At 42.2% G+C, this 24,593-nt stretch overlaps 1 protein-coding gene across 1 annotated transcript; it reads left to right on the top strand.

Annotated features, from left to right (window-relative positions):
- The first annotated feature begins 6,904 nt into the window (after positions 1–6,904).
- LOC122542258 (3-mercaptopyruvate sulfurtransferase-like) lies at positions 6,905–23,513 on the top strand. Its single transcript, XM_043679809.1, has 2 exons — positions 6,905–7,612; positions 21,314–23,513. The coding sequence occupies exons 1-2, from the start codon at positions 7,033–7,035 to the stop codon at positions 21,613–21,615; spliced, it is 882 nt and encodes a 293-aa protein (XP_043535744.1). The 5' UTR covers positions 6,905–7,032; the 3' UTR covers positions 21,616–23,513.
- The last annotated feature ends 1,080 nt before the right edge of the window (positions 23,514–24,593 follow it).

A 24,593-nucleotide genomic window follows, 5' to 3' on the forward strand; every position in this document is an offset into this window, starting at 1 on the left:
GAAATGCAAATGAACACTATGTTTAATATTCAGTCTGCATATTGAGGAAGCTAGTGTGAAAACTGAATGTTTTTATCTGATGTGAAACAAAATTAGGTTTGTGACTGGACTCCAAATGGGCTCCAATCAGTCATCATCAGGTGATCTAACTTCCAGTGCAGTTGAGGAGTTGAGGGGTTCAGTACACTGGCATCTGGGCCATCTGTTCTAATATGGACAATATTAATTAGCAAAGAACCAAAACTAACTAAACGATCCGTTTTGGACCACAGAAACAGAGGCATAGTGACATCAAGTCTCATAAGGAGAAAAAAGCTTATTCAGTGAAGAGACAGCCATTTAATCACTACTGGCAAATTTCTTGAGACATTTCCTGTTGAAGTTGTATATTTTATAAGAACAGTGATATGCAAAATAATACGATATCAAACAATGGTTAAGAGTGTATATGAGTCCAGGAATAATGTGATAGAATGAAACAGTATATTCTGTGGCTGGTATACATTATTAAAGTTAAAAAACTATGTCCAAGAAAATTGCATGTTAAAGTATTTAATATGGTAGACACAATGCTATGAGGTTCAACTGAGAGAAAGATTGTCATTGGGTCTCTTTTCCTTATGTGGAGCTGGTTGCATTGTTTAGTATCTTTCTTTTATCTTGTTTGTATTCATTTTTAGTCAGACTGTTGTGGGAAATTGATATATGGCTCAATCTAATCGAGCAATTCACCCTCACCTGTCATTCTCACGTTGCTCTATTGTAGAGATTGATAGATGCTGACTGTGGGAGATTGATGGCTTGCTGGTTCTCACCAAAGGCTTTTCAGTCTGTTGGAACTGTGTGCCAGAACACTAAACCTTTCAAGTATCTGAATTCAATATTATATATATTTATAAAGGTACAATTAAAGTCACTGTAGTCCTACTCTCTCATTAGAGAGAGAGACAATTAACCTCAGGGTCACAGCACCTTAGAAAAGAGGAGAGATTGAGAAGGAGGGCACTTACACTAACCTCTGCTGGTACAGGAATTGAATCTGCATTGTTGGTGTCACGAACCAGCCATCTAGCTAATTATATATGCATAAGAACGCCTCATCTTCTGCTTTCGAACCCTCCAACCACACAGCATCAATGTGGATTTCACCAGTTTCCTCATTTCCCCTCCACCCCACCTTATTCCAGATCCACCTTCCCAACTAAGCACCACTCTTATGACCGTCCAACCTGGCCATCTTCCTTCCCACCTATCTGCTCCATCCTCTTCGACCTATCACATTACCCCCACCGCCATCTACCTATCGCAATCTCATTGGCTGACAAGCCTCATTCCGAAACATCGATTCTCCTGCTCCTCGGATGCTGCCCTTTTCCAGCACCACACTCTCAACACTGTTGGTGCTCTAACCCAATCCTACAGACCATATGGTACTGCAGTATTTGAAAGCGTCTGAGTATGCTGGAAATGGCATCCTTGGTGGGATCAATGCAGGAGCTTTGAAGATGTTGACGGGGCTCAGAGCAATTGCAGCCTATTTGTGGATTAATAAGAAGTAGAATGTATCCTGGAGACGTTAAATATAGACAGTCACGAAGTGTGTAGGGAAGTCTTGAGATTGCCATGAGAGGCTGATTTAGCAAAATAGAGTCTGGAGTTGCTAGGGGAGTTGCTGAAATTTGACAGTAGTTGGCACGTAGTCCAGGAGTGAAGGAATATGTGGCAATGGCACCAGAACCTCCCTTAGTCCCTCTCAGACTGCTGGGTCTTAGCTCCCACTGTTACCTCTGTTGTCAGCTGGTGTCCATCTTTATCAACTACCTTCAAATAATTTAATGAGTTTAGAAGTGAATTACAGCACAATTAGAGTTTGTCTTCTTAAACAAATCAGACTTCTTTAGTTGACTCCATCAAATATCAATTCACTGGAAAGATTGCAAAACTTGCTTGAAATTGATACTCTGAGATAAGGTCTGAAGGAGACTGAAACAGTCAGGTGTATTACTAATGCCTTAGAGGTTTCTTTAGAGCCTAATATGGGTTGAAAATGAACTCTGTCATCCGTAGGGGCACCAGTATCAGAGGGGAAATAACAAAGTGCAGGGAGACCCTACAGAGTGTGACAGTGCTGTGCCTTTAAGAGAGATGTGTTCTGTGCTGTTTCTCTTGAAGAGAAGTGTTGCTGCAGTAATGCTAGGACATCTGCTTCACACAGGCAGTTCGTAAACAGCTTGGAGTTATCCCTGGGTGTTATTTTAAGTTATACAAAAGAAATGTAAAGATCTGGTGTTGGATTGAAGACCAGCACTGGCCAATGGAAGAACAGCTGTTGATCTCATTGTTGTGGTGAAGTTGGTGGAGGGAGATGTTCAGCCTGTGAAGGTACCAATGTCACCAAAGATAGAACTTTCCGTTTAACTTACAAAACCCTCTCCAGAGATGATAGCTCAGGGCTCATCAAGAGAGGGGCTTCTTACTCACACTGTTAGAAGCAGTTTGATTTCTTGGCAATTTGAGGCTGCCAGCCTCTGGAGATGTGAGAGAGATCCTTAATATTATGTTAATTTGGTGCTCTTTTCCTGACCTTCGAATGGGCCCAGTGTTGGAATGGGTGCTGGTGGGCATCCTGGGATTTCAGCCTATTTGAATTTTGTGGCAAAAAGGTCTCAAATATCCAAGTCGCCAGAGATAATCAGGAATTAAAACACTGTTTGTTGTCTCTGGGCAATCAACACTGCAGCTACAAAAAAGACATTTTAAAATCCCACAATTCCTTGTCTTTATCACTCTGATTCTAACTCCACCATCGGACATCATCAAGTGGATGGCTCCTGAATTGCAAGTCACCATCTTTCTCTTTTCTGTATCTTACTCCCATCTCGTACAATTGTGGTGCCAGTGTTAATCTGTATTGAGCCTGTAGGTTTGGAGTAGGTTCAAAAAGTGTGGAGCTGGAAATGCACAGCAGGTCAGGCAGCATCTGAGGAGCAGGAGAGTCGAGGTTTCGGGCATAAGCCCTTCATCGGGAGTAGATGTCTTGTCAGGCCAAGGGAACTCAAAATCCTGAAGGAGAACAATGAAAAACAGAAATAACTCCATTCTGGCCAGTTTTTATCCTGGTTCTGGATTAGTGGTGCTGGAAGAGCACAGCAGTTCAGGCAGCATCCGAGGAGGATTTTACTGCTCCTCGGATGCTGCCTGAACTGCTGTGCTCTTCCAGCACCACTAATCCAGAATCTGGTTTCGAGCATCTGCAGTCATTGTTTTTACCTAGTTTTTATCCTGGGCATACTCACAGACATAGGAAATTCCACATAGTGCATTATTGAGTCAAGATGAAAAATAAGTCTAGCTTGAACTGATTTAGAGTGATTTAAGTGTCCAAGCTACATTATGAATCAGGCTGTCACCAGATAATGAAATGCTACGCAGTATAACATTTAGCATTATCCTGTTCCTAGTCACAAACTTGGTATCATGTTCATTCCTGAGCTGAGCTTCTTGCGCATATCCTTGCCATCACTAAGCCATTTACTTCCATCTTTGTAGCATCACCTGTCTCCAGCCTTGTCTCAGTTCTCCTGCAGCTAAAAAGATAGTTGATGCTTTTGTTAACACCTTGAATAGCTCAATGCTCTTACAGTCTTACATTTCTGCAGTGTTGTTAACAGGTCAAAGCAGGGAAAATTAATAGGCAACATTTGATCTGAGCTAAATAAAATGATATTCAGATAACTGACCAAAGGTTGTCCATGATATAAGCTTTAAGGATCATCTTAAAGAAGAAGAGACGTAGAGAGATGAAGGTGTTTATGAAGGGAATTCTAGAATTTGATCTCTTCCATATCAGTCCAGGAAGAGGGCACCCTTTCAGGGCAGAGATGAGATTTTTTTTGTTCCAGAGGGTAGTGTGGCTTTGGAACTCTCTGCCTCAGAAGGCAGTAGAGGCAGAGTCTTGGAAGATAGAGGTGGTTATATTTTAATTAGGCAAGAGAATCAAGCGTTATGAAGGGTAAGTTAGAATGTGGATTTCAAACCTTCAACAGGTCAGCCATGATCTTATTGGATATCAGAGTAAGCTTGAGGGGCAGAATGGTCGATTTCTGCTTGTAGTTTTTTATGTTCATTTGTAACTTCCAAGGCACTGGGGAGGGCAGAAAGCAATGAAAATATGTGAAAACAAGATTGAGAATTTTAATGAAAATTATGTATTTTATTGATATTATTACAGCTAGGAATGCATATTAATATGCATGCACATTACAGTGCTTCAACATAGTACATTGCTATTTCTGGGCAGAAAACATCTGAAGGAACCGAACTCCAACTATAACATTGATTCCTACGAGAATCAATGATTCACCTAAAGTTGTGATTTTCAGGAACAGAACCATAACTTTAATTTGAGTAGTGAATTCTTGGTTCAATTATATAGAAGCTTTTGGTTAGACTGCATTGAAGTAAATTTACCAGAGTCCTACTGAACAATATGGCTATTCGCATTAGAGAGAGTTGACTGATGGTTTAACCTTAGGGTCATCATGCCTCAGGTGAGAGATTGAGAAAAAGAGCCTTCCTGGTAACCACAGCCAGTGTGGGAATTGAACCCATGCTGTTGGCATTATGCACAAGCTGTCCAACCAGTTGAGCAATCCAACCCCCAGAGTACTGTGTGCAGTTTTGCTCTCCTTACCTCAGGAGGGATGTCACTGCCATAGATGGGGTGCAACGAGAAGGCTCACAAAAAGATTGCAAGAATGTTTTTCTATTCAACCAATCCTCTTTACAAGTGAAGCAAAACTTTGCTACTCAATTTAAAGTTCTGGTTCTGTTCCTGAAAACACAACTTTAAGTGAGTCGTGGTTTCCATAGGAATCAATGTTATAGCTGTTACATTTCTCCGGCATTTTCTACCCAGAAATTGCAATGGACAATATTGAAATACTATAATGCCCATATATATGCACAGTGGCTCAGTGGTGAACACTGCTGTCTCACAGCACCAAGGACCCAAGTGTGATTCTAGCCTTGGGCAACTGTGTGGAGTTTGCCCATTCTCCCTATGTCTGTGTGGGCGCACTTGTTTCCTCCCACAATCCAAAGATGTGTGGATTAGGTGAATTGGCCATACTGAACTGCCCATAGTCAGGGGTAAATATAGGGTAGGGGAATAGCTCTGAGTGGGATACTCTTTGGTGGGTTAATGTGGATTTCTTGGGCCAAAATGGTCTGTGTTAGAAACGAAAATCGCTTCTTAATAATTGCTCTAGACAAATTCAGGAAAACAAAGTTTTTTTAGCAAGTCTGCAGAGTTGGGCACCCTTCTGAGAAAAGCGCGCCGAGGCTAACAATGTTTTCTGATTAAATACAGGACAAGTCCCTCCCCTCTGTGGCTCTAAAGAGTCACGAGGTTCACATTCTAAACCGTTCAGTATTTTTCCATTCTCCCAGTGGAGGGCTCTCTACGCGGGAGTCCTCCCCCTTTCTCTCGGGGATCTGGGGTGGAGGGTGCTGCACGCAGCAGTCCCCTGCAACCGCAGATTGCGGTGGTTCACGGGCTCCCAGCCCAACTGCTTGTTCTGTGGTGCTGTGGAGTCCGTGGACCACGTGTATATTGGGTGTGGGTGTTTGCACTCCCTTTTTGATTTCCTTAAAAACCTTCTCCTCTGTTTTTGGCTGCACTTCAGTCCCACGCTCCTGATCTTTGGGCACCCGGTACGGAGGAAGGAGGGCAGGTCTGAAGGCCTCCTCGTGGGTCTGCTCCTGGGCCTGGCCAAACTGGCCATAAACAGGTCCAGGCAGCGGGTCATGGAGGGGATCATTAGGACTGACTGCCCGCCCCTCTTCCTGGTTACGTTAGAGCCCGGGTGTCTCTGGAAAAGGTGCACACGGTGTCCACCAACACGCTGGAGTTGTTCAGGGAGAGGTGGGCGCCGCAGGGGGTGGAGTGCATCATTTCTCCCTCCAATTCTATTTTGATTTAGTCCCTACCCTCCCCTTCACTGTTTTGATCACACAGCACTGTCCTTTGATGTGAAGGGCAGTGCTTGTCACTGGCCACCTGGGTGTTTTCCTATATTCCTGGTGGTGGAAATTGAATAAAGATTGGTGCACTTAAAAAAAAGAAAAAAAAAATAAAGTCTACATCGTATAAATGAAATTTCTCCCTCCAACTCTATTTTGATTTAGTCCCTACCCTCCCCTTCACTGTTTTGATCACACAGCACTGCCCTTTGATGTGAAGGCAGTGTTTGTCACTGGCCACCCGGGTGTTTTCCTATCTTCCTGGTGGTGGAATTTGAATAAAGATTCGTGCACTTTGTGTCTTTCACTGTGTCTCACACCTGCACACACACACCATGGGTGCTGGGGAAAAAATAAGCACTACCGCACTTAGGTGGTAGTGTGGGGGTTAAATTTAAAAAAAATAAACTTGAGTGTCACTGCTTGCCACTGGCCACTCGGGTGTTTTCCTATAAAAAAATAAAATAAATGAAATTTCAAAAGCCCTCCCAACCGAAATGTATCCCCACTAAAAATATTCGTGTCTAGGATTTATCTCCTCAAGCGATTCAGTACTTTGCTTTATAATTTTAACCTATTTCTAAACAACCTCAGGAGCACGTGGAACTTGAATCTGGAACTCCCAGTCCTATATTAGGGACACATGCCCTGAGGCGTAATAATGTTTTTGTGATGCAACTCGGAATATTGTGTAACACGATTTACATAAAGCTGATGCTGTTTCATGTCCTCAACATTTGCAGCAAACACTCTTTTTGCAGTATTCGGCTTTTGTATTATCTGATGCCGTGCCTGTCGCGATCGGAACCAACAAAGCAATTTTTTTTTGAAAAGCAAAATTGTTTTGAGTGTTGCACAGAGAGCAGGCAAATTGTAAAAACTGCAATGAGTGGGCTGGGTTTAGAGGCAGAGGGTTGGGTTTAGAGTCACTGGGCTGGGTTTAGTGTCAGTGAGTTGGGTTTAGAGTCAGTGGGCCTGAGGTAATTCCGTTCACAGAAGGGAAGGAGAATGGCGTTAGCTCGCACTGTGGTATCTGCTGCCTGGCTGGCCAAGGCAATCAGCAGCGCTAAGGCCGGACCGTTGCGGGTCTTGGACTCCTCCTGGTATTTGCCAAAAATGCAGCGGGACGGCAGGAAGGAGTTCAAGGAGAAGCACATCCCCGGCGCTACCTTCTTCGACTTGGACGAATGCAGCGACCGCTCCGCCCCTTACGACCACATGATGCCCGGACAGGAGCTTTTCTCCCGATACTTGGCCAACCTGGGCATCTGCAACGACACCCACGTCGTCATCTACGATGCCAGCGATTTCGGGCTGTTTTCTGCCCCCCGGGTCTGGTGGATGTTCCGGGCTTTCGGTCACAGCCGGGTGTCGGTGCTGGATGGCGGCTTTATCAATTGGCGCAGGGAGGGTCTCCCGGTCACTTCGGAACTGCAGGACTACCCCGTGGCTGAGTACAAGGCAAAAACCAAACCCCAGGTCAAAAGTTACCAGGAGATCCTGGACAACATCCAGAGCAAACAGTTCCAGCTGGTGGATGCCAGGCCTGAGGGCAGATTCAAAGGCACCGAGCCTGAACCCAGAGAAGGTTCCTTAAAGAGTTTTGTTTTACTTGTTTCATCCCTCAAAACTTATTTCACTATCACATGCAGCTAAAGTTTGCAGCACTTTGCACTCAGGTCCTTTATTTAAATTTCTTCCAACATTTCTGAGGTGGTTGTCAACTCTGCTTCCAGTTGTGAGCTTGTATTTATTGCCAGGAGAAAGTGAGGACTGCAGATGCTGGAGATCAGAGCTGAAAAATGTGTTGCTGGAAAAGCGCAGAAGGTCAGGCAGCATCCAAGGAGCAGGAAAATCGATGTTTCGGGCATGAGCCCTTCTTCAGGACTAGCTGTGTGGGAGGAGATTGAGTCAGTGAGGGGGTAGATATTTCCCTGAACTGATGCATTTTATGTTCTGTTGCAATCATTGCAATTTTAAACAGCTTGCTGTTGCCTCTTGGCAAACCATTACTGTAAGAGTGGAGTCATATCTAGGCAAAGCTAGGTATGCAAGGCCAGTGTTAGTTACCTGTCCCTAATTCCCCTTGAAGTAAATGGCTTGCTGAGTCATTTCCAAGGACAGTTAAGAGTCACCACATTGCAATTGACATGGAGTCATGCATAGACCAAAGCAAGTAACATGGCAGATTTCCTCCCCTGGAGGATGTTGGTGACTCAGAGTGAGTACAATTTATTGGGTTTATGGTCACTATTTCTAATTTACTTTATATTTCCAACGTTATTCATTACATTTTAGGTTCTGCATGCTGTGTGATGAAATTTGAATTTATGACCCAGAGTATTTTGGGAATCTAGATTACAAATCGAATAGCATTACCATAAAACTGTTGTCTCTCTCATGATATAGTTAGCTTTGTTCTTTTGTTGCACTGTAATAGCGTAAGACAGGGTTACCCAGCATGTTCCCCAAAACGTTTGAAAGGCAGACAATACATTTAGTTTAAAGTTGCACTGGGATCCTACTATGACACAGCTGAGGGGCCATATCCCTCGATAAGGTTGTTACAACAGTGCCAAGGCAGCAGACAGAATTACAGATAAACTATTTAAAACAGCCTTGTAAACAGACCTGATGTAAACAATCAGATCTCTGATCAATTCAGTTCACATATTGGAGGTGTTTACTACACTTGCCCTCATTGCTCAGACCTTTTGAATATAGGAATGAGATGTTATGTTGAGGTTGTACACAATGTTGCTGAGGCCTCCTCTGGAGTACTGTGTGCAGTTCTGGTCACCCTGCAATGGGAAGGACGATGGGCGGCACGGTGGCACAGTGGTTAGCACTGCTGCCTCACAGCGCCAGAGACCCGGGTTCAATTCCCGCCTCAGGCGACTGACTGTGTGGAACTAATCTAATCTAATCTAAAAAATTATTAAATTGGAGAGATTTCAGAAGAGATTTACCAGGAGGTTGCCTGTAATGACTGGATGTTTTTCACTGAAGCATAGGAGTTTGAGGGGTGACCTTATAGAGGTTTATAAAATCATGAGGGGTATAGATAAGGTGAATGGTATGTGTTTTTTTTTCCTCGGGTGGGAATTTCAAGACTGGGACATCTTTAAGATGAGAGGAGAAAGGTTTAAAAAAGACATGGAGGCAGTTTTTTTTTTACGAAGAGTGATTCGTGTGTGGAATGAACTTCCAGAGGAAGTGATGAATGCTGGTATAGTTACAACATTTAAAAGACGCATTTAGATAAGTACATGAATAAGAAATGTTTGGAGGGATATGGGCCAAGCGCAGGCAGATGAGACTAGTTTAGTTTGGGATTATGGTCGGTGTGGACTGGATGGACCGAAGGATCTGTTTCAATGCTGTATGACTCTACGAGCAACTCAAACAAATTAATTTGTATTTCTCCTGATAACAAAAATGTGAAACTGCATGTACAGTTCCCAGTTACATGGATCAGAGAAAAGCATTTTGAGCATGCACATTCAAGAATATTGCAGCTCATTACTTGAACAAATGGATATGTGTTGAAGAAATCAGTGAATTATGAACTATTCATATTTACTCCTTGCCTCTACCTGTGCTTGACGTAGAATTTTCTGAGATTATGACACACTTTAAAAAGTTGCTGTTTCATTTATTTTCAGCCATCTCGGTGGTTCTTTTCCAGTGGAGTATTGTGTGCAGTTCTGGTCAGCACTTTACAGGAATTGCTCTGGAGAGAGTGCAGAGAAGATTCACTAGAATGCAGCTGGGGTGGAAGATTTGTCGCTACGAATAAAGATTGGTGAGGCTGGGGCTGTTTTCCTTAGAACAGAGAGAGCTGAGGGGTGACATGATTGAGGTATACAAAATTGGGAGGGGCAGAGATAGAGTAGACAGGAGGAAATAATTTCTCTTGGCAGAGTTCAAAACCCAAGGGCCATAGATTCAAGCTAAGTGGCAGAAGGGTTAGAGGGGACATGAGGAAAAACCTTTTTATGCAGACAGTGGTGGATGTCTCGAGTTTGCTGGCTGAATTTGTGGTGGAGGCAGCGATCCTAAAATTGTTTAAAAAGTACCGTGATTCTGCATCTTAACAGTTGCAAGCTGCAGGGCTATGGACCTTGTGCAGGAGGATGGGATTAGAAAGGGCATCAGGGTGTCTTTGGGTCAGCAAGGACAAGGTGGGTCAAATGGCCTCCTACTGTGCTGTATCATTTCTATGACTCTATGCTAATTGTAGGTAACTGTGGGATGATGATACAGGGTTGGTTTGGGAGTCATCTTTAGCTGGGTGGACATCGTAAGGATTTAGATCTGTTACATTGAGCAATGTTCCAGGATCTGGCAACCTAAGGATTGATGTTCTGCCATGCACTGATTTTGTCACTGTCTAACTTGACTCCAAGTATTATTCGATTAACATCCTAGTCCACAACTCTCTCCCCACTTCTTCATACTGCTTTCTTTAGTAACCTTTCAAAAAATCCTTCTCGTCATCAACATTGTCCAACTCAAATGCAGTAACTTCAAGCTCTTAATGCAGTTGCTTACCAGCTCTCTCCGGGCACAGCTGTCTATGTAGATTCCCTCTTTCACATTGAGTTTCTTCAAGCAAGTTGTGTCTGTTCTTTACTGTCCACTGTGTCCTTGATCAGTTAGAATTAGCTATTATTGTCACATGTACTCACATGAGTTGAAAAATGTGGTGCTGGAAAAACACAGCAGGCTAGGCAGCATCCGAGGAGCAGGAGAATCAACGTTTCGGGCATAAGCCCTTCTTCAGGAATGAGGCTGGTGTGCCAAGCGGGCTGAGATAAAAGGTAGGGGGGAGCGAATTTGGGGAAGGGGTGCTGGGAATACGATAGGTGGAAGCAGACCAGTGCCCTGCTCACCCCCCCCCCCCCCCCCCCCCCGCCTTTTATCTCAGTCCGCTTTGCACACCAGCCTCATTCCTGAAGAGGGGCCTATGCCCAAAACGTCGATTCTTCTGCTCCTCGGATGCTGCCTGGCCTGCTGTATTTTTCCAGCACCACATTTTTCAACTCTGGTCTCCAGCATCTGCAGTCTTCACTTTCTCCCACATGTACTCACATGAGTACAGTGAAAAGTTTACAAGGCAAAAATCGTAAGGGGCATGGATAGAGTGAATAGCGAAGATCTTTTTCCCAGGATAGAGGAGTCCAGAACTAGAGGGCATAGGTTTCAGGTGAGAGGGGAAAGATTTAAAGGGAACCACCTTTTCACACAGAGGGTGGTATGTGTATGGAATGAGCTACCAGAAGAAGTGGTGGAGGCTGCTGGAATTGCAACATTTAACAGGCATCTGGATGAGTATATGAATAGGAAGGGTTTAGAAGAATATGGACAAGTGCTGGCAAATGGGACTAGACTAATTTTGGATACTTTGCTGGCATGGACAAATTGGACCAAAGGGTCTGTTTCCGTGCTGTGCAACTCTATGACTTTTAAGTTGTCATGGCGCCATCTTAGGCACCAAGTTATCTATAGATTAGAATAGATTATATTAGATTACTTACAGCGTGGAAACAGGCCTTCGGCGCAACAACTGATTCTTATGTACAAATTCTTAGGGAAGAAAAATGGAAAAATAAAGAAACAAAAGTCCAGCAATAAATTAGAAAAAACAAATAACAGTTCAGAATAACAGTCCTTCCAACTCAGACTGCATCAGGCTTCACCTCAAGGCCAGGAGTTCAAGCTGAGGCTGGGTTCCAAGCTGGCTTTCACCCCGGATGCTGCCAACACCGCCCAAGATGGGAGATAGAAAGAAAAAGGAAAGTGACAAGAGAGAGAAAAGGTAAAGAAATTGACAGGCTCCAGCTCACAAGTCCTACTCTGCCACTATTTGGAGACAAATTCCTGTCAGTCTTTGTTGTTAAAATGTGAAGGGGGATATTGGGTGACAAAACAATGGTAATTGAGCAGGTGGTCCTGCATCCTGTACTGTTTTGTCTTGGGGTCCAATTGTCCCACATTTCTATAGCAGTGACTGGGAGGTTGCTAAGAGTGGTGGTGATCTCTTTTTGTCACTGCTTATGCATTTGTGCTGTGTGTGTGTGTGTGTAGGCTGGGGGTGATCAGTCAGTGCCTACGTATATATCTGCTCTGTGCGTGAGAGGTGGAGCGGGTCAGTCCCAATCTTTGGATGAATTTAGGAGAAGAGACTGCTGATTGTGGAGGTTGAGCAGGACAGAGTTGGAAAAAGTTATTTGTGTTGCAGTGAGCCGCTCATTGTATGTAGGGAGAAGACATCTGACCAGATTGAAGAGGTAGACTGTCAGTAAAGTGGACATGGAACTGTTCCTGATTTTATTTCCTCAGAGCTGGTGACCCTGGTTGATTTGCTGTCTTGGTCAATGGGATAAAAGTTTGCTGTGTTGTTTGGGAAAGCATTCACTCCTTCCATCTCATGCTAGCAGATTCTGTGTGTATAAGCCTTTTATCAAGTAAGTAAATAGTTGTCTCCAGTGTTTGCTAGCACTTGGTCTGTACTCATGGTGGAACCAGTCTTTGGAAATTGATGGAATTATCTAGGCTTTGGCACCAAATGAGAATTACCATGTTAGCCATTTTAGGTTTGATGAAGTTTGACGCATTTTCTTAAGTTGACAATTTAGCAGCGAAGATGGCACTGTCAATCTTGTGTTTGCCGATTTGAACCCAGACATTTTGGTGTCATTTCCTGTCACAAGTGTCTTCTCTGGTAACATTCAGCGGTACATGACCACCTGTCACCATTTATATATTTTTCCTTCGGTGTATTTTCTGCCATCTAGAATCATCTTTAATTCAGCAAGAACTGATGTTGCAGATAATTCATTAGACTTCCTCCAATCAGACCTTGCAGAACACTCTACCTGTTTTTGAATCTCATTGATAATTTTGGCTCCAAACTCACTGGAATCTGGTTGTTTTATTCACTTGCTGAAAAAAATCCTAGCCTGGGCATGAATGACAGCAGCAGACACATTATACCCTCAGCTTTCTGCAGGGTGACAGTCTTGCTGAGAACTGTCTTGTTTTCCTTTTTGGTGTCCTTTCTTGCTTCGCCACCTGCGTCCATCGATTTCCATCAACAGTCTCTTCAACTTCTCTTCATCTTTATGTAGGAAATGGGAGTAGGAGCAGGCCCATTGAGCATGCTGCATCATTCAACTAAATCGTGGCCGACCTTTTACATAAATGTCATTCACCCATACTATTCCCATATCTCTTGATGTCTTCAATATCTAGAAACCTATCAATCTCTCCCTGTTTTGAATATACTTGATAGCTCAGCTATCTGTAAAGCATTGCTTCAGCAATTCCCATTATTTTTGAAACAAATTCAAAGAATCTCTACAATGCAGTTAGAGATCATTGAGCCCATCGCAACTACACTGATCATCTGAAGAAAATTCCACACAGACCCATCCTCCCTAACCCCGTAACCCCACATTTATCACAGCTAATCCATCTAGTCTGCACATCTTTGGACACTAAAGATAATTTAGCATGGCCAAACTGCCCAACGCACATCTTTGAACTATGGGAGGAAACCAGAGCACCCACTGAAAACCCATACAGACATGGGGAGAATGTACATACACTGCACACTGGCCAAGGTTAGAATCGAACCTGGGTCCCTGGCGCTGTGAGGTGTTTGCATAGTGACTGCCTTGATGCGGTTGATTTGGGCTTTTTTCACATATAAGATATTTTTCTTTTGTGAGTCAGTGGACATGATTGTATATGGATTGTTCTCTGACAACAAATATGGGGCTGCAGGGTTAGGATAGATCTGCATGAGATGCTGATCAGAAGGTCGGTGTAGACTTGATGGGTTGATTGTTGTCTGATAATCAGCACAAGGACAAATGACTTTATTCTAAAAACAGTTTTCAATTATGATGGGCAAATTTCTCTGATTAATCCCCTTAATTAATCCATGGTTGCTATTGTATTTATGTTGGCTGGTTTTAAATCTGAGTTTTACATCAAAAAATAAATAACTGAATACATTACTATAAACATTACATTTCTTATTTGTTCAAATTCATTTCTGTACATAAAGTATGACCCAGAAATAAAAAAATTGACTATTGGCCATTTTATGGAATTGCTTGTTTGACCTGCAAATCTGTACTATAGCAGGCTGTGTTATGTTGGGGCCCCCAGTGTGATATTCATTGCAATTTGACAAGTATAATGCCTGATCTGTGCAGTGTTTTATTTACTTTTAATAGCAAAATGTCCCAAGATTCTTCATAGCTGGTTGTGTTGAGATTATACGGGATAGTGGTGGATGGATTTGTTTTAAAACCGCGCACAAAATTGTTGTTCCATCCAAATCAATTGACATGTCCCTGGGCTGTTGGTTAAGCAACCATAAAACTTTAAAACAGTTACATCAGCTTCCAGAAAACAGTTTTTCTAACGCTGAGTTGTTGCCTTCATTTTAAGGCGCTGTGCTTTTCTCAAAGCCATGATTATTTTTTGGAAATATATTTCTACATTTTTCACAACATTTATAATTGCTACATGGTATGAGATACAAAGCATCCCAAGCATGGCAGCTAGAATCACCCATTTTAAAATCCATTTACTTGAGGAAACACATTATCTTAACTCATTGCTTCACATCCTCTCCTTAAAATCTTGATTAAGTTGAGCATATTTCATGTAGACTGATGACTGAGTCAGATGGATCTCCACATTCATCCTGCTGGGACAGGGTTTCCCAAAGTTTAGGTTACAACTCCCAGTGGGCTCGCTAGATGAGATTCTGCGTCATGAGCTCCAAGTCAGCAGTGGTTGCTGCGGAGATCCAACCAAGTGATATGAGCTGAGAGGGACCTTTCAACACCCCTTTTATTTTAAAATGGTGGATATAGCCAAATTTACCAAACCTCTGAGGTTGATTCCTTATAATTCTTCCTCACCCTAAACCCAGAGCCTGCTTAGGGATCATGGTAATTCTGAAGCCTTAAATGGGGATTTCACCGTGGAAAAACACTCGTGAAACTTTTTTGTGAGGACACTAAACCTCTCTCCATCAACACTGTTGCTTCGCCCTCATTACCTCTTCCAATTGCTGTTCTGTCCTCGTTCCATCAATTCAGTTAACACTTAACACGTTCAGGTTCCTTTTCTTCTGCTGCCAGACGAGCAATTTTCTTCATATCTTTGCAATCTTGCACTTGCATTAATAGTTCAATTAATTTACTTCAATTTCAATTTGAAATCATGATTTGGAGATACTGGTGTTGGGCTGGGATGTACAAAGTTAAAAAATCATACAACACCAGGTTAGAGTCGAACAGATTTATTTGGAAGCACTAGATTTTGGGGCGCTGCTCTTTCATCAGGTGGTTCTGGGGTATCTGATCGTAAGACACAGAATTTATACCAAAAGTTTGCAATGTGATGCAACTGAAATTATATATTGAAAAAGACCTGGATTGTTTGTTAAGTCTCTCATCTGATGGAATGAACAGGTTGGTTTCAGTTCTTTCATTTGTCAATCACAGAACATTTAAAAGTTACATTCTCAAGTGAACTTTAACAACTGTCATGTCGGCCCAGATAATGCATTTAAGGTCTGAGTTGCCCTGTGTGAGACTGTCTGTGCCACAATGGTCAGACTGATTCTAATCTAAAAAATGGATTGACAGAATCCTACATAGATTCATGCAGTTTTTGAGCAAAGTAAAATGTAATTCTGCAAGTACAAATTCACCCCACAAACTTATATGTATGTGGGCGTGTGTTGGGTGGGGGTGGTGAAGAGTGTCTGTGAGAGTGTGTGTGTAAAGGGTATAAATCTGTGAGAGGGTACATGTGGGAGTGTATGTGTAGGAGTGTCTGTGTGTACATGTCTGTCCTTGTGTGTGTGTGTGTGTGTGTGTATAGTGCAATGGGTCACCTGTAATGTGACAGGAACTTTTCATTGTTATCTGTCCCAAAGTCTGCCTTGGAGGACGGACACCCAAAGGTCCAAGGCCAAATGTAGTGTTCTGCGAATGGGAGGGAACACTCCTGTCTGTTGATTGTTGTGCGACAGGAGTTTTGGGTGACAGTCCACCTTGGAGGAGGACGTCGGGACAGGCAACAAGAAATGGCTGAGCAGAGGCTGATAGCTAACTTTGGTACCCATGGGGATGGCTTCAGCCAGGACTTTGGGTTCATGTCACACTACAGGTGGCCTCATTGCACTATACACACACACAGACAGATGCAGACACTCCTACACATACACACACCCCTACAGGTCCATACACTCACGCAGACCCTATCTCAGATGATCATACATACAATACATACACTCATACATACATACAATACATACATACATACTCTCACATGCACCCTCTCACCGACTTATACCCCTTTACACTCACAAACATACACACACTCTCTCACAGACATTCATCACCCCCCAAACACACACCCACATGCACACATACATATATGTTTGTGGGGTGAATTTGTACTTGCAGAATTACATTTTACTTTGCTCAAAAACTACATGAATCCATGTAAGATTCTGTCAATCCATTTTTTAGATTAGAATCATTAGAGTGGTGCTGAAAAAACACAGACGGTCAGGCAGCATCCGAGGAGCAGCAAAATCGACGTTTTGGGCAAACACCGTTTCCTGATGAAGGGCTTTTGCCCGAAACATCGATTTTCCTGCTTCTTGGATGCTGCCTGACCGGCTGTGCTTTTCCAGCACCACTCTAATCTAGACTCTGATTTCCAGCATCTGCAGTCCTCACTTTTGCCTTGTTGATTTTAACCTGACTATTGTGGCACAGATAGCCTCACGCAGGGCAGCTCACACCTTTAAATGCATTATCTGGGCCGACAGGACACCAATTGTTAAAGTTCACTGGAGAATGTAACTTTTAAATGTACTGCGATGAAAGAACTGAAACCAAAATTTCATTTGAAAAGATGAAAGACTTAACAAACAATCCAGGTCTTTTTCAGTATATAATTTCAGTTACGACACATTGTAAACTTTTGCTATAAATTCTGTGTCTTACGATATTATACTCCACAACTACCTGAAGGAGCAGCGCTCCAAAAGCTAAAGCTTCCAAATAAACCTGTTGGACTATAACGTAATGTTGTGTGATTTTCAATTTGAAGTGATCTGTTTGTTTCATGAGTGATTATTTCAACCATTTTCGTCTTGCAACAATTGTTCAAATTGAACTTTCTTCCAAAACCTTTCTTGTACAGCAAATGGATACCCTTCATTTTTCTGTCTGAAACAGTTGAGTGAAAAATTCATTGTACAAAGTTTGTCTCTGTCAACTGCAGAGTAAAAAATGGGCAAGGGCAGTCAACAGCTAATTGCAATTGAGACAAGGTGCACGGAATGAATAGTTGCCCAGAATTGTATTGGCTGCTAAAATCAAATGGGATGCCCCCCATCCCACCCTTGCTTTAATTCCTTTGGTGTATGTAAACGATACAGATTTATGTTATACCCTAATAAAGAGGAATATTCTATGATATTGTGGCTCAGCAGTTAGCACTGCTACCTCACAGCGCCAGGGACCTGGGTTCAATTCCAGCCTCAGGCAACTGTCAGTGTGGAGTTTGCACATTCACCCTGTGTCTGTGTGGGCTTCCTCCAGGTGCTCTGGTTTCTTCTTACAATCCAAAGATGTGCAGGTTAGGTAAGTTGGCCATGCTAAATTGCCCATAGTGTTAGGTGCATTAGTCAAGTGTAAATATGGGGAATGGGTCTGGGTGGGTTACTCTTTGGAGGATCAGTGTTTCCATGCTGTAGGGAATCTACTCTAATATGCAAATAAGCTGGTATTCAGATGTCATCCAGGTGTCTTATCACTACCATTGCATTGGTAACTGAAATATAGTCATATTGAACAAAACCTACAAATTCCTCCAATGCCTAGAACACTCAGTCTGCTCCACACATTGCAATCCCCGGTATGGAGGGATTGATTTAGGAACAAAGTTTGAATTGGTTGAGACTATACCCATTAGAATTTAGAAGAATGAAAGGTGATCTCTTGGAAACAAGTAGGATTCTTAAGGGGCTTGACAGGGTAAATGCTGAGAGGATGTTTTCCCCATTGTGAGAGAGTCTTGAACCAGCAGGCATAGTCTCAGAATGAAGCGGGACTGATTTAAGACTTATTTAGAGTCATAGAGATGTACAGCATAGAAACTGACTCTTCAGTCAATGTGTCCATGCCAACCAGATAGCCTAAATTAATCTAGTCTCATTTGTCAGCATTTGGTCCATATCCCTACAAACCCTTCCTATTCATGTACCCATCCAGATGCCTTTTAAATGTTGTGATTGTACCAACCTCCACTACTTCTTCTGGCAACTTGTTCCATACACGCAGCACCCTCTGTGTGAAAGAGTCGCCCTTTAGGTCCCTCTTAAATCTTTCCCCTCTCACCTTAAACCTATGTCCTCTAGTTTTGGACTCCCCTGATGAGGGGGAATTTCTCCTGTCAGAAGGTTGTGAGCCTGTACAACTCCTTTCCGCAGAGAGCTGTGGGGACAGAGTCCTCATGTATATTTAAGACTGAAATAAAGTCTTCATCAGTCAGGGAATGAAGAGTTATTGGGGAAAGGACAAAAGGAATGTTGGATCAGCTGTGATCCTTCTGAATGGCGGAGCAAGCTTGCGGGCCTGAACAGCCTACTCCTGTGCCTGTTTCTTTTGGATTTATTTCTTGACGACCATTTTAAAATTTGACCAAAGAGTAATGTTTTGAGCAAAGTATAAAATTAAAGACATCTTTCCCTGTTTGATACAAGATATAATTTTTTTTTAGCATTTGAGTCTCTAATGTTGTTGGTGGGAAGGTAAAGCCTTGACAGACAAGCAGAAACTTACTATGTGCTTATGGATAACATCACACCATGGGTGTTTCTGTTCATTAATAATCAACTTCAAATATTTGCCTTCATTATTTCTGGACCTCATTTTACCCATCAATGCATGCCCTTTGGTTTCAAACACTTTTTTTTATTTCTACACTCTATACATACAAATAAACACACACACTCTCTCCATGTTCTTAGATATTTTCAATCTTGCATCTCTAGCAGCATTTACATATTTTGGTTCCGGCACACTTAAAGACATTCTTAAACTCTCTTCACTTTGTTGGATCTATCCTTCTCACCAGAAGGCCTTTAATTTCTCACTTCTTGTAATCCATGCTCTGGTCTGCTGTTCAGTGCTGAGGTACCTTGGGACTTCTTGCTGTCTTAGTTATGTAAAACTATTCAATGAATCATTCCTATCCTGGGAGAATGTTGTTCCGTATTCATAACCAAAGAGTGAACAGGATAGAGGCACGGCCCCTGGCTTATCATAAGGTTTTAAGACTTCTGACATTTTCTTTGCTATGGATGAATGAGTTTGTGATTGATTGCAGACACCTTGATTTTTGAAAGAAACATAAACTGAGACCTTGTCTCCATTTTGGGTGGATGTTAAAGATCTCCAAGCATTATTAAGGGAAGAATAGGCTCTCTGTTGGATTTCCTGAAGAAGGGCTTATGCCCGAAACGTCGATTCTCCTGTTCCCTGGATGCTGCCTGACCTGCGCTGTTCCAGCAACACATTTTCAGCTCTGATCTCCAGCATCTGCAGACCTCACTTTCTCCTCTCTGTTGGTGTCCCAGGGCTAGTCAAATAATTCAGTTGTTTACCTGCTGCTGTTAACAATGCAGATAGGAGCTGCCTGTTTCCAACATCAATGACTTGTACTTCTATTGACATTGAGATGTTATGACAGGCAGTGTATAAGTACAGACTTGACCTTTATTCTCTGGTTCATAAGAGCTGAATGCTATGCCTGGTCACTAGCAGCATTTCCACATTTGGTTGGGGTGGGGATGGTTTGTGAATTAAACTGTTCTGCCCCCAAGATTACTGGTGATGTGAAAGTCTAAGCAGGACCGGTATTTAAATTCTGACAAAACTCTAATGTTTAATATCCATGTTTTTACAGGCTAACAAATGGAATGCTGCAAATGATTGACCATATGTTCAGAGGTCACATGTTTCCATGATGTGATATTAACTTGTTTCAGTTCATTTTATGAGAACATCTATAAAATCATTTTTTGTCAATCAGATTGTAAAACAATCATATATTGAAAGACACCATTGAAGTCAAGAATGACTTCAAGAATGTTTGATTTAAGAGATCTGAAGGTATGGATTCTGAATTGTCCTATAACATATTAACTTGGCAGTGGAGGCCCACATCACACATAATGACCATATTCAGTACTACAACAACAATGCATTGTTTTACATTGCTTTTCTAAGCAACCAGGGTACTGGAAGCTCATCACAACGGGTTTTCAAACCAAGTAATTCAGAAACCTGCGGCAGTAAGGATAATCTATTCCTGATGTGTATATACACTCCCCCACCCTCAGTTATGTCAATCCAGGCAGGTGACTCACAGATTAGCAAAAGCAAATATTAAGGGAAATTTCAAGTGCACAGAAATCTCAATTGTACTAGGTTCCCAACTCCTGAAATCTGGACTTGCATTTATTTAGAATCTTTCACAAGCACAAGCAATCTTTTCAGCCCCACTGAAGTTCTTTTGAAGAAAGGTCAGCATGGGAAAGTGGTCAAAAAGTGTGGCGCTGGAGAAGCACAGCAGGTCAGACAGCGTCCAAGGAGCAGGAGAATCGACGTTTCAGGCATAAGCCCTTAATCAGGAATTCCGAAACGTCAACTCTCCTGCTCCTCATACACTGCACTTTTCCAGCACCACACTTTTCGACTCTGATCTCCAGCATCTGCAGTCCTCGCTTTCTCCCAGCATTGGAAATTAGCAAATTTAGTAGTGCAGAGTCAATTTCTACAAACCACAATGTGATAACGACCAGATAATCTTTTTCACAATCTTGAGTGAAGGATAAATACTGAGGGTGATTCAACAGGATGATCAGCCAAGGCCAAAGAGTTAAAACCTGTTTCACTCAAAGGATGAACACCTTGTCTTCCAACATTAAAAGAAAATTAGAAGAGTAGATTGGATAAAGTAAAAGGTTTTGGTTCAATATTTCAGAAACCTGTTAACTTTTAGCAAGACATCTGAACAAAAATTGAAGACAGGTTCTGAGAACAATCGTAGAGTATTTGTCAGGATGCTAGTGAGATTTGTGTAGCATTTGACTGTTACTTACATATGTGATTTCCTTGAATTGGGTTGGGTTTCCTTCAATTCACACTTTTTTTTATTTATCTTATTTCTCAAGGTATTGAACCTGGGCACATCGCCAATAGTATCAATATCCCCTTTAATACCTTCATGGATCCAGAGACTCTCAGGATGAAGAGTGAAAAGGAGCTGCAGTGCTTGTTTGAGGATCACAATGTCGACCTGAAGAAACCACTGGTAGGAACCTGTGGCACCGGGATCACTGCCTGCTTTGTTGCCCTTGGTGCCTACCTCTGTGGGAAAGAAAATGTGATGATCTACGATGGCTCCTGGCAAGAGTGGTTCACCCGAGCTGACCCCAGTCACATTATCTCGGAGAGAAAGGAGAAAGTCAAATAGGCAGCACTGAAAGCAATGTTTAAGATTATACAGTTCCCATTGTCAAGATTAGTAGATAATTTGAGAGTCATTCTTATGTTCTATTTGACTAGCTAAGGAATCTATCTTTTATTGTGTTGGAGATAGGAGCCAAGCAGCTACTGTAAAGGTTTGATCTGTTCCCTATTTGAAGGGCCCTCTGCACACTTAGCAAGTGTTCTTCTGGCTATTGATGGCAACAACAGGTGTAATCCTCTTTTGTGATGTTGTTTCAGTCACAATTGAGTATTTCTCAAGTGATTTGCCTGGAGACTCGACCTTTTTCACAAGATGCAGAAGGGTGGTCTAGAACAGCTCTAAGTGCTGAGTCAGTGTTAGAATGGTAATGGGAGATGCATGACCATGAAGGGAGATGCATGACCATGAAAGGAAATGAAGCCATTTCTGGGGAAAGTTTGTCACTTTCCAGAATCATTCACAGTTTTGTTTCTTGTCGTATTTGTTTGGGGCACTACGTTGTCATTTCCTGAAGATGCTGGACGTGCTGAGGCTGAGTGTCCACTGAGTTTCAAAATGTTTCTCACAGTGATTTACTCCTTGAATGCAGTGACTGCTCTGTGTAGCCAAGATTTCAAAGTGAGACCAGATGGCCTTTGATGAGTATAGGATGTCAGAGTTGAAATAAGTCTGGTATTTCTTCCCTTTCTAAGTGAAAATCTTTATTATTGAATCAAAGTTCCTCCTGTTATTAACATTGTAAACTTTAAACTCTCTCAGCTTATACAACATCATTTGTGGATTAGGAGTTATTTTACTTATGCTGCACCCAACAGTGTGAGACAAATGAAGGCTAAACCCCTGTTCTAAGTCATGCAACTGAAAACAGAAAACTTTCTCCTCAGCATGGAAGAAATTTAACAGAAAGAGTAATACTTGGATAAACCCTGCGTCCTGTCTGGAATTGCTTCATAGATTCTGAGACTAGCTTCAGAGTGAATGTGTATCTCATCTCCAGTTCTGAGTTGTTAAATTGGGAATGCTCCGATGTCAATGAAGTTGACAGTAAAGTTGGTCTGGATTGCAGAATAAATAGCATTTGTATTAAATCTGGAGTTTGCATGCAGTGGCCAATTCCTGGCATTGCAATGAAACCTGTTTCTTTCAATAACATTCTGAACATTTTCTAACACCCATGTTCTAGCTAGTTATCAATCTTTGTACACCCAGTACATACCAAATGTGCCTCTCAGTTTTCCACACAGGTCAAGTGTGCCGTAATTCAGATTTAGGAGATGGAACATTGTACAAAAAAATCCTTCCCCATGTGCCTTACTGCAATTAAAAGAAATAATGCTCCAGGAGTTGGCTACTTAACACTGAAGTAATTTTTGCTACTGTAACAATTTTCCCTCTGGCTACTTAAAATGTTTTTAATTAAAATCTTAAGAAGAATTTCAAAGGATTTGTGAGACAAATGTGTTAAGCTATCTTTAGAGCACCTTATTCAAGAAGAAATGCGGGGATTAGTATTACTACACAAATCTGATGAATTGTTTAATGTACTTGAAAATACAGAGTAAGTATGATACAATGAGCAATATGAAGTATTCATTCAGGTCTGTAACAGACAAGCAACTGGGTTTGCAGCAACAGTGCATGGCACAGCAGTGTTGTGGCTTCCTTTCCCTGAGGTTTTCAGTGTTGCACTCTACATTCAGTGTATCAGTTGCATGTGTCGAGAAATTCCTGTGCATTACAATGGGGAATGTGGACAAAAAAAAATAGACAGTGGAATTTTCACCAATGGAGTCTACCTTGGTTAGTGGGCTTGGCTGTGGGTTCAACTTGGGGAGAAAGTGAGGTCTGCAGATGCTGGAGATCAGAGCTGGAGATGTGTTGCTGGAAAAGCGCAGCAGGTCAGGCAGCATCCAGGGAACAGGAGAATCGACGTTTCGGGCATAAGCCCTTCTTCAGGAATGAGGAAAGTGTGCCCAAAGATTTCAGTGAGTCCCTCTCTCACTGCACCCCCCAGGTCATCTCCTCTGCACAGAAGCTCTTCAGCCACATTCTCAAACAGACTCGCTACCACAGCCACATCTCCTTCCTCAGCACCTGCCATTCCTGAAGAAGGGCTTATGCCCAAAACGTCGATTCTCCTGTTCCCTGGATGCTGCCTGACCTGCTGCACTTTTCCAGCAACACATCTCCAGGTGTGGGTTCAACTTCCACTCCAACAACTTGCAGTACAAAATCTAGACTGATTCTCCAATGCAGCATCCGAGGAGTGCTGTGCTACCAGAAGCGCACTGTTTCTAGTGAGACATTTAACCAAAGCCCTGACTATGCTCTTCGATGAAAGTGAGATAAAAATAAACAATATTTCAGCTTCAGGCCAATAACTTTTCACTAAAAGAAGTGTTAACACTTTTTGTAGGTTAGTTGTTAATTGTGTCCCTGACCCAATGAATGTCATATGTAATAATTTCAATAAAGTTAATTCAGTTAAGTAGTTTTATCTGACTCCTTTTTGAATCAAAGATCAGAAATATAATATGTCTTTCCTCTGTATTTTGTGTTGAGGGGGAATCAGAACATTGCAATAAAGACCATTCTTAGAAATGGGTTAGATGTTACTGCAGTTCATTTGTCCATCTGTTATCCTTGCTGTCAAGACATGTAACGGTGAAAAAGGTATAGGTTGTGAATTTTATCTCAAAACCCAAAGCCTCAACGTCCCCCTCTGTAACCAAGATGTGTGGGACTGAAACATTTGATCAGAAAGTAAGAGTGGAGCAAGAAGGGATGTAGTAGTACGTGACAGTACATCCAGGGGAATTGACACTGCTCTCTGCAGTAAAGAATGTACTCTGAACAGCTGAATTATCTGCCCAGCACCAGACTTGAGGGCATCTGTCCAGGGCTGATGAGAAACCTGAATTGAAAAGGGGAAAATACAGTAGTCATGGTATTAAATTATTAATAGAACCAAACAGGTACAA

This window comes from Chiloscyllium plagiosum, chromosome 39 (assembly GCF_004010195.1).
Source record: "Chiloscyllium plagiosum isolate BGI_BamShark_2017 chromosome 39, ASM401019v2, whole genome shotgun sequence".
NCBI lineage: Eukaryota > Metazoa > Chordata > Chondrichthyes > Orectolobiformes > Hemiscylliidae > Chiloscyllium > Chiloscyllium plagiosum.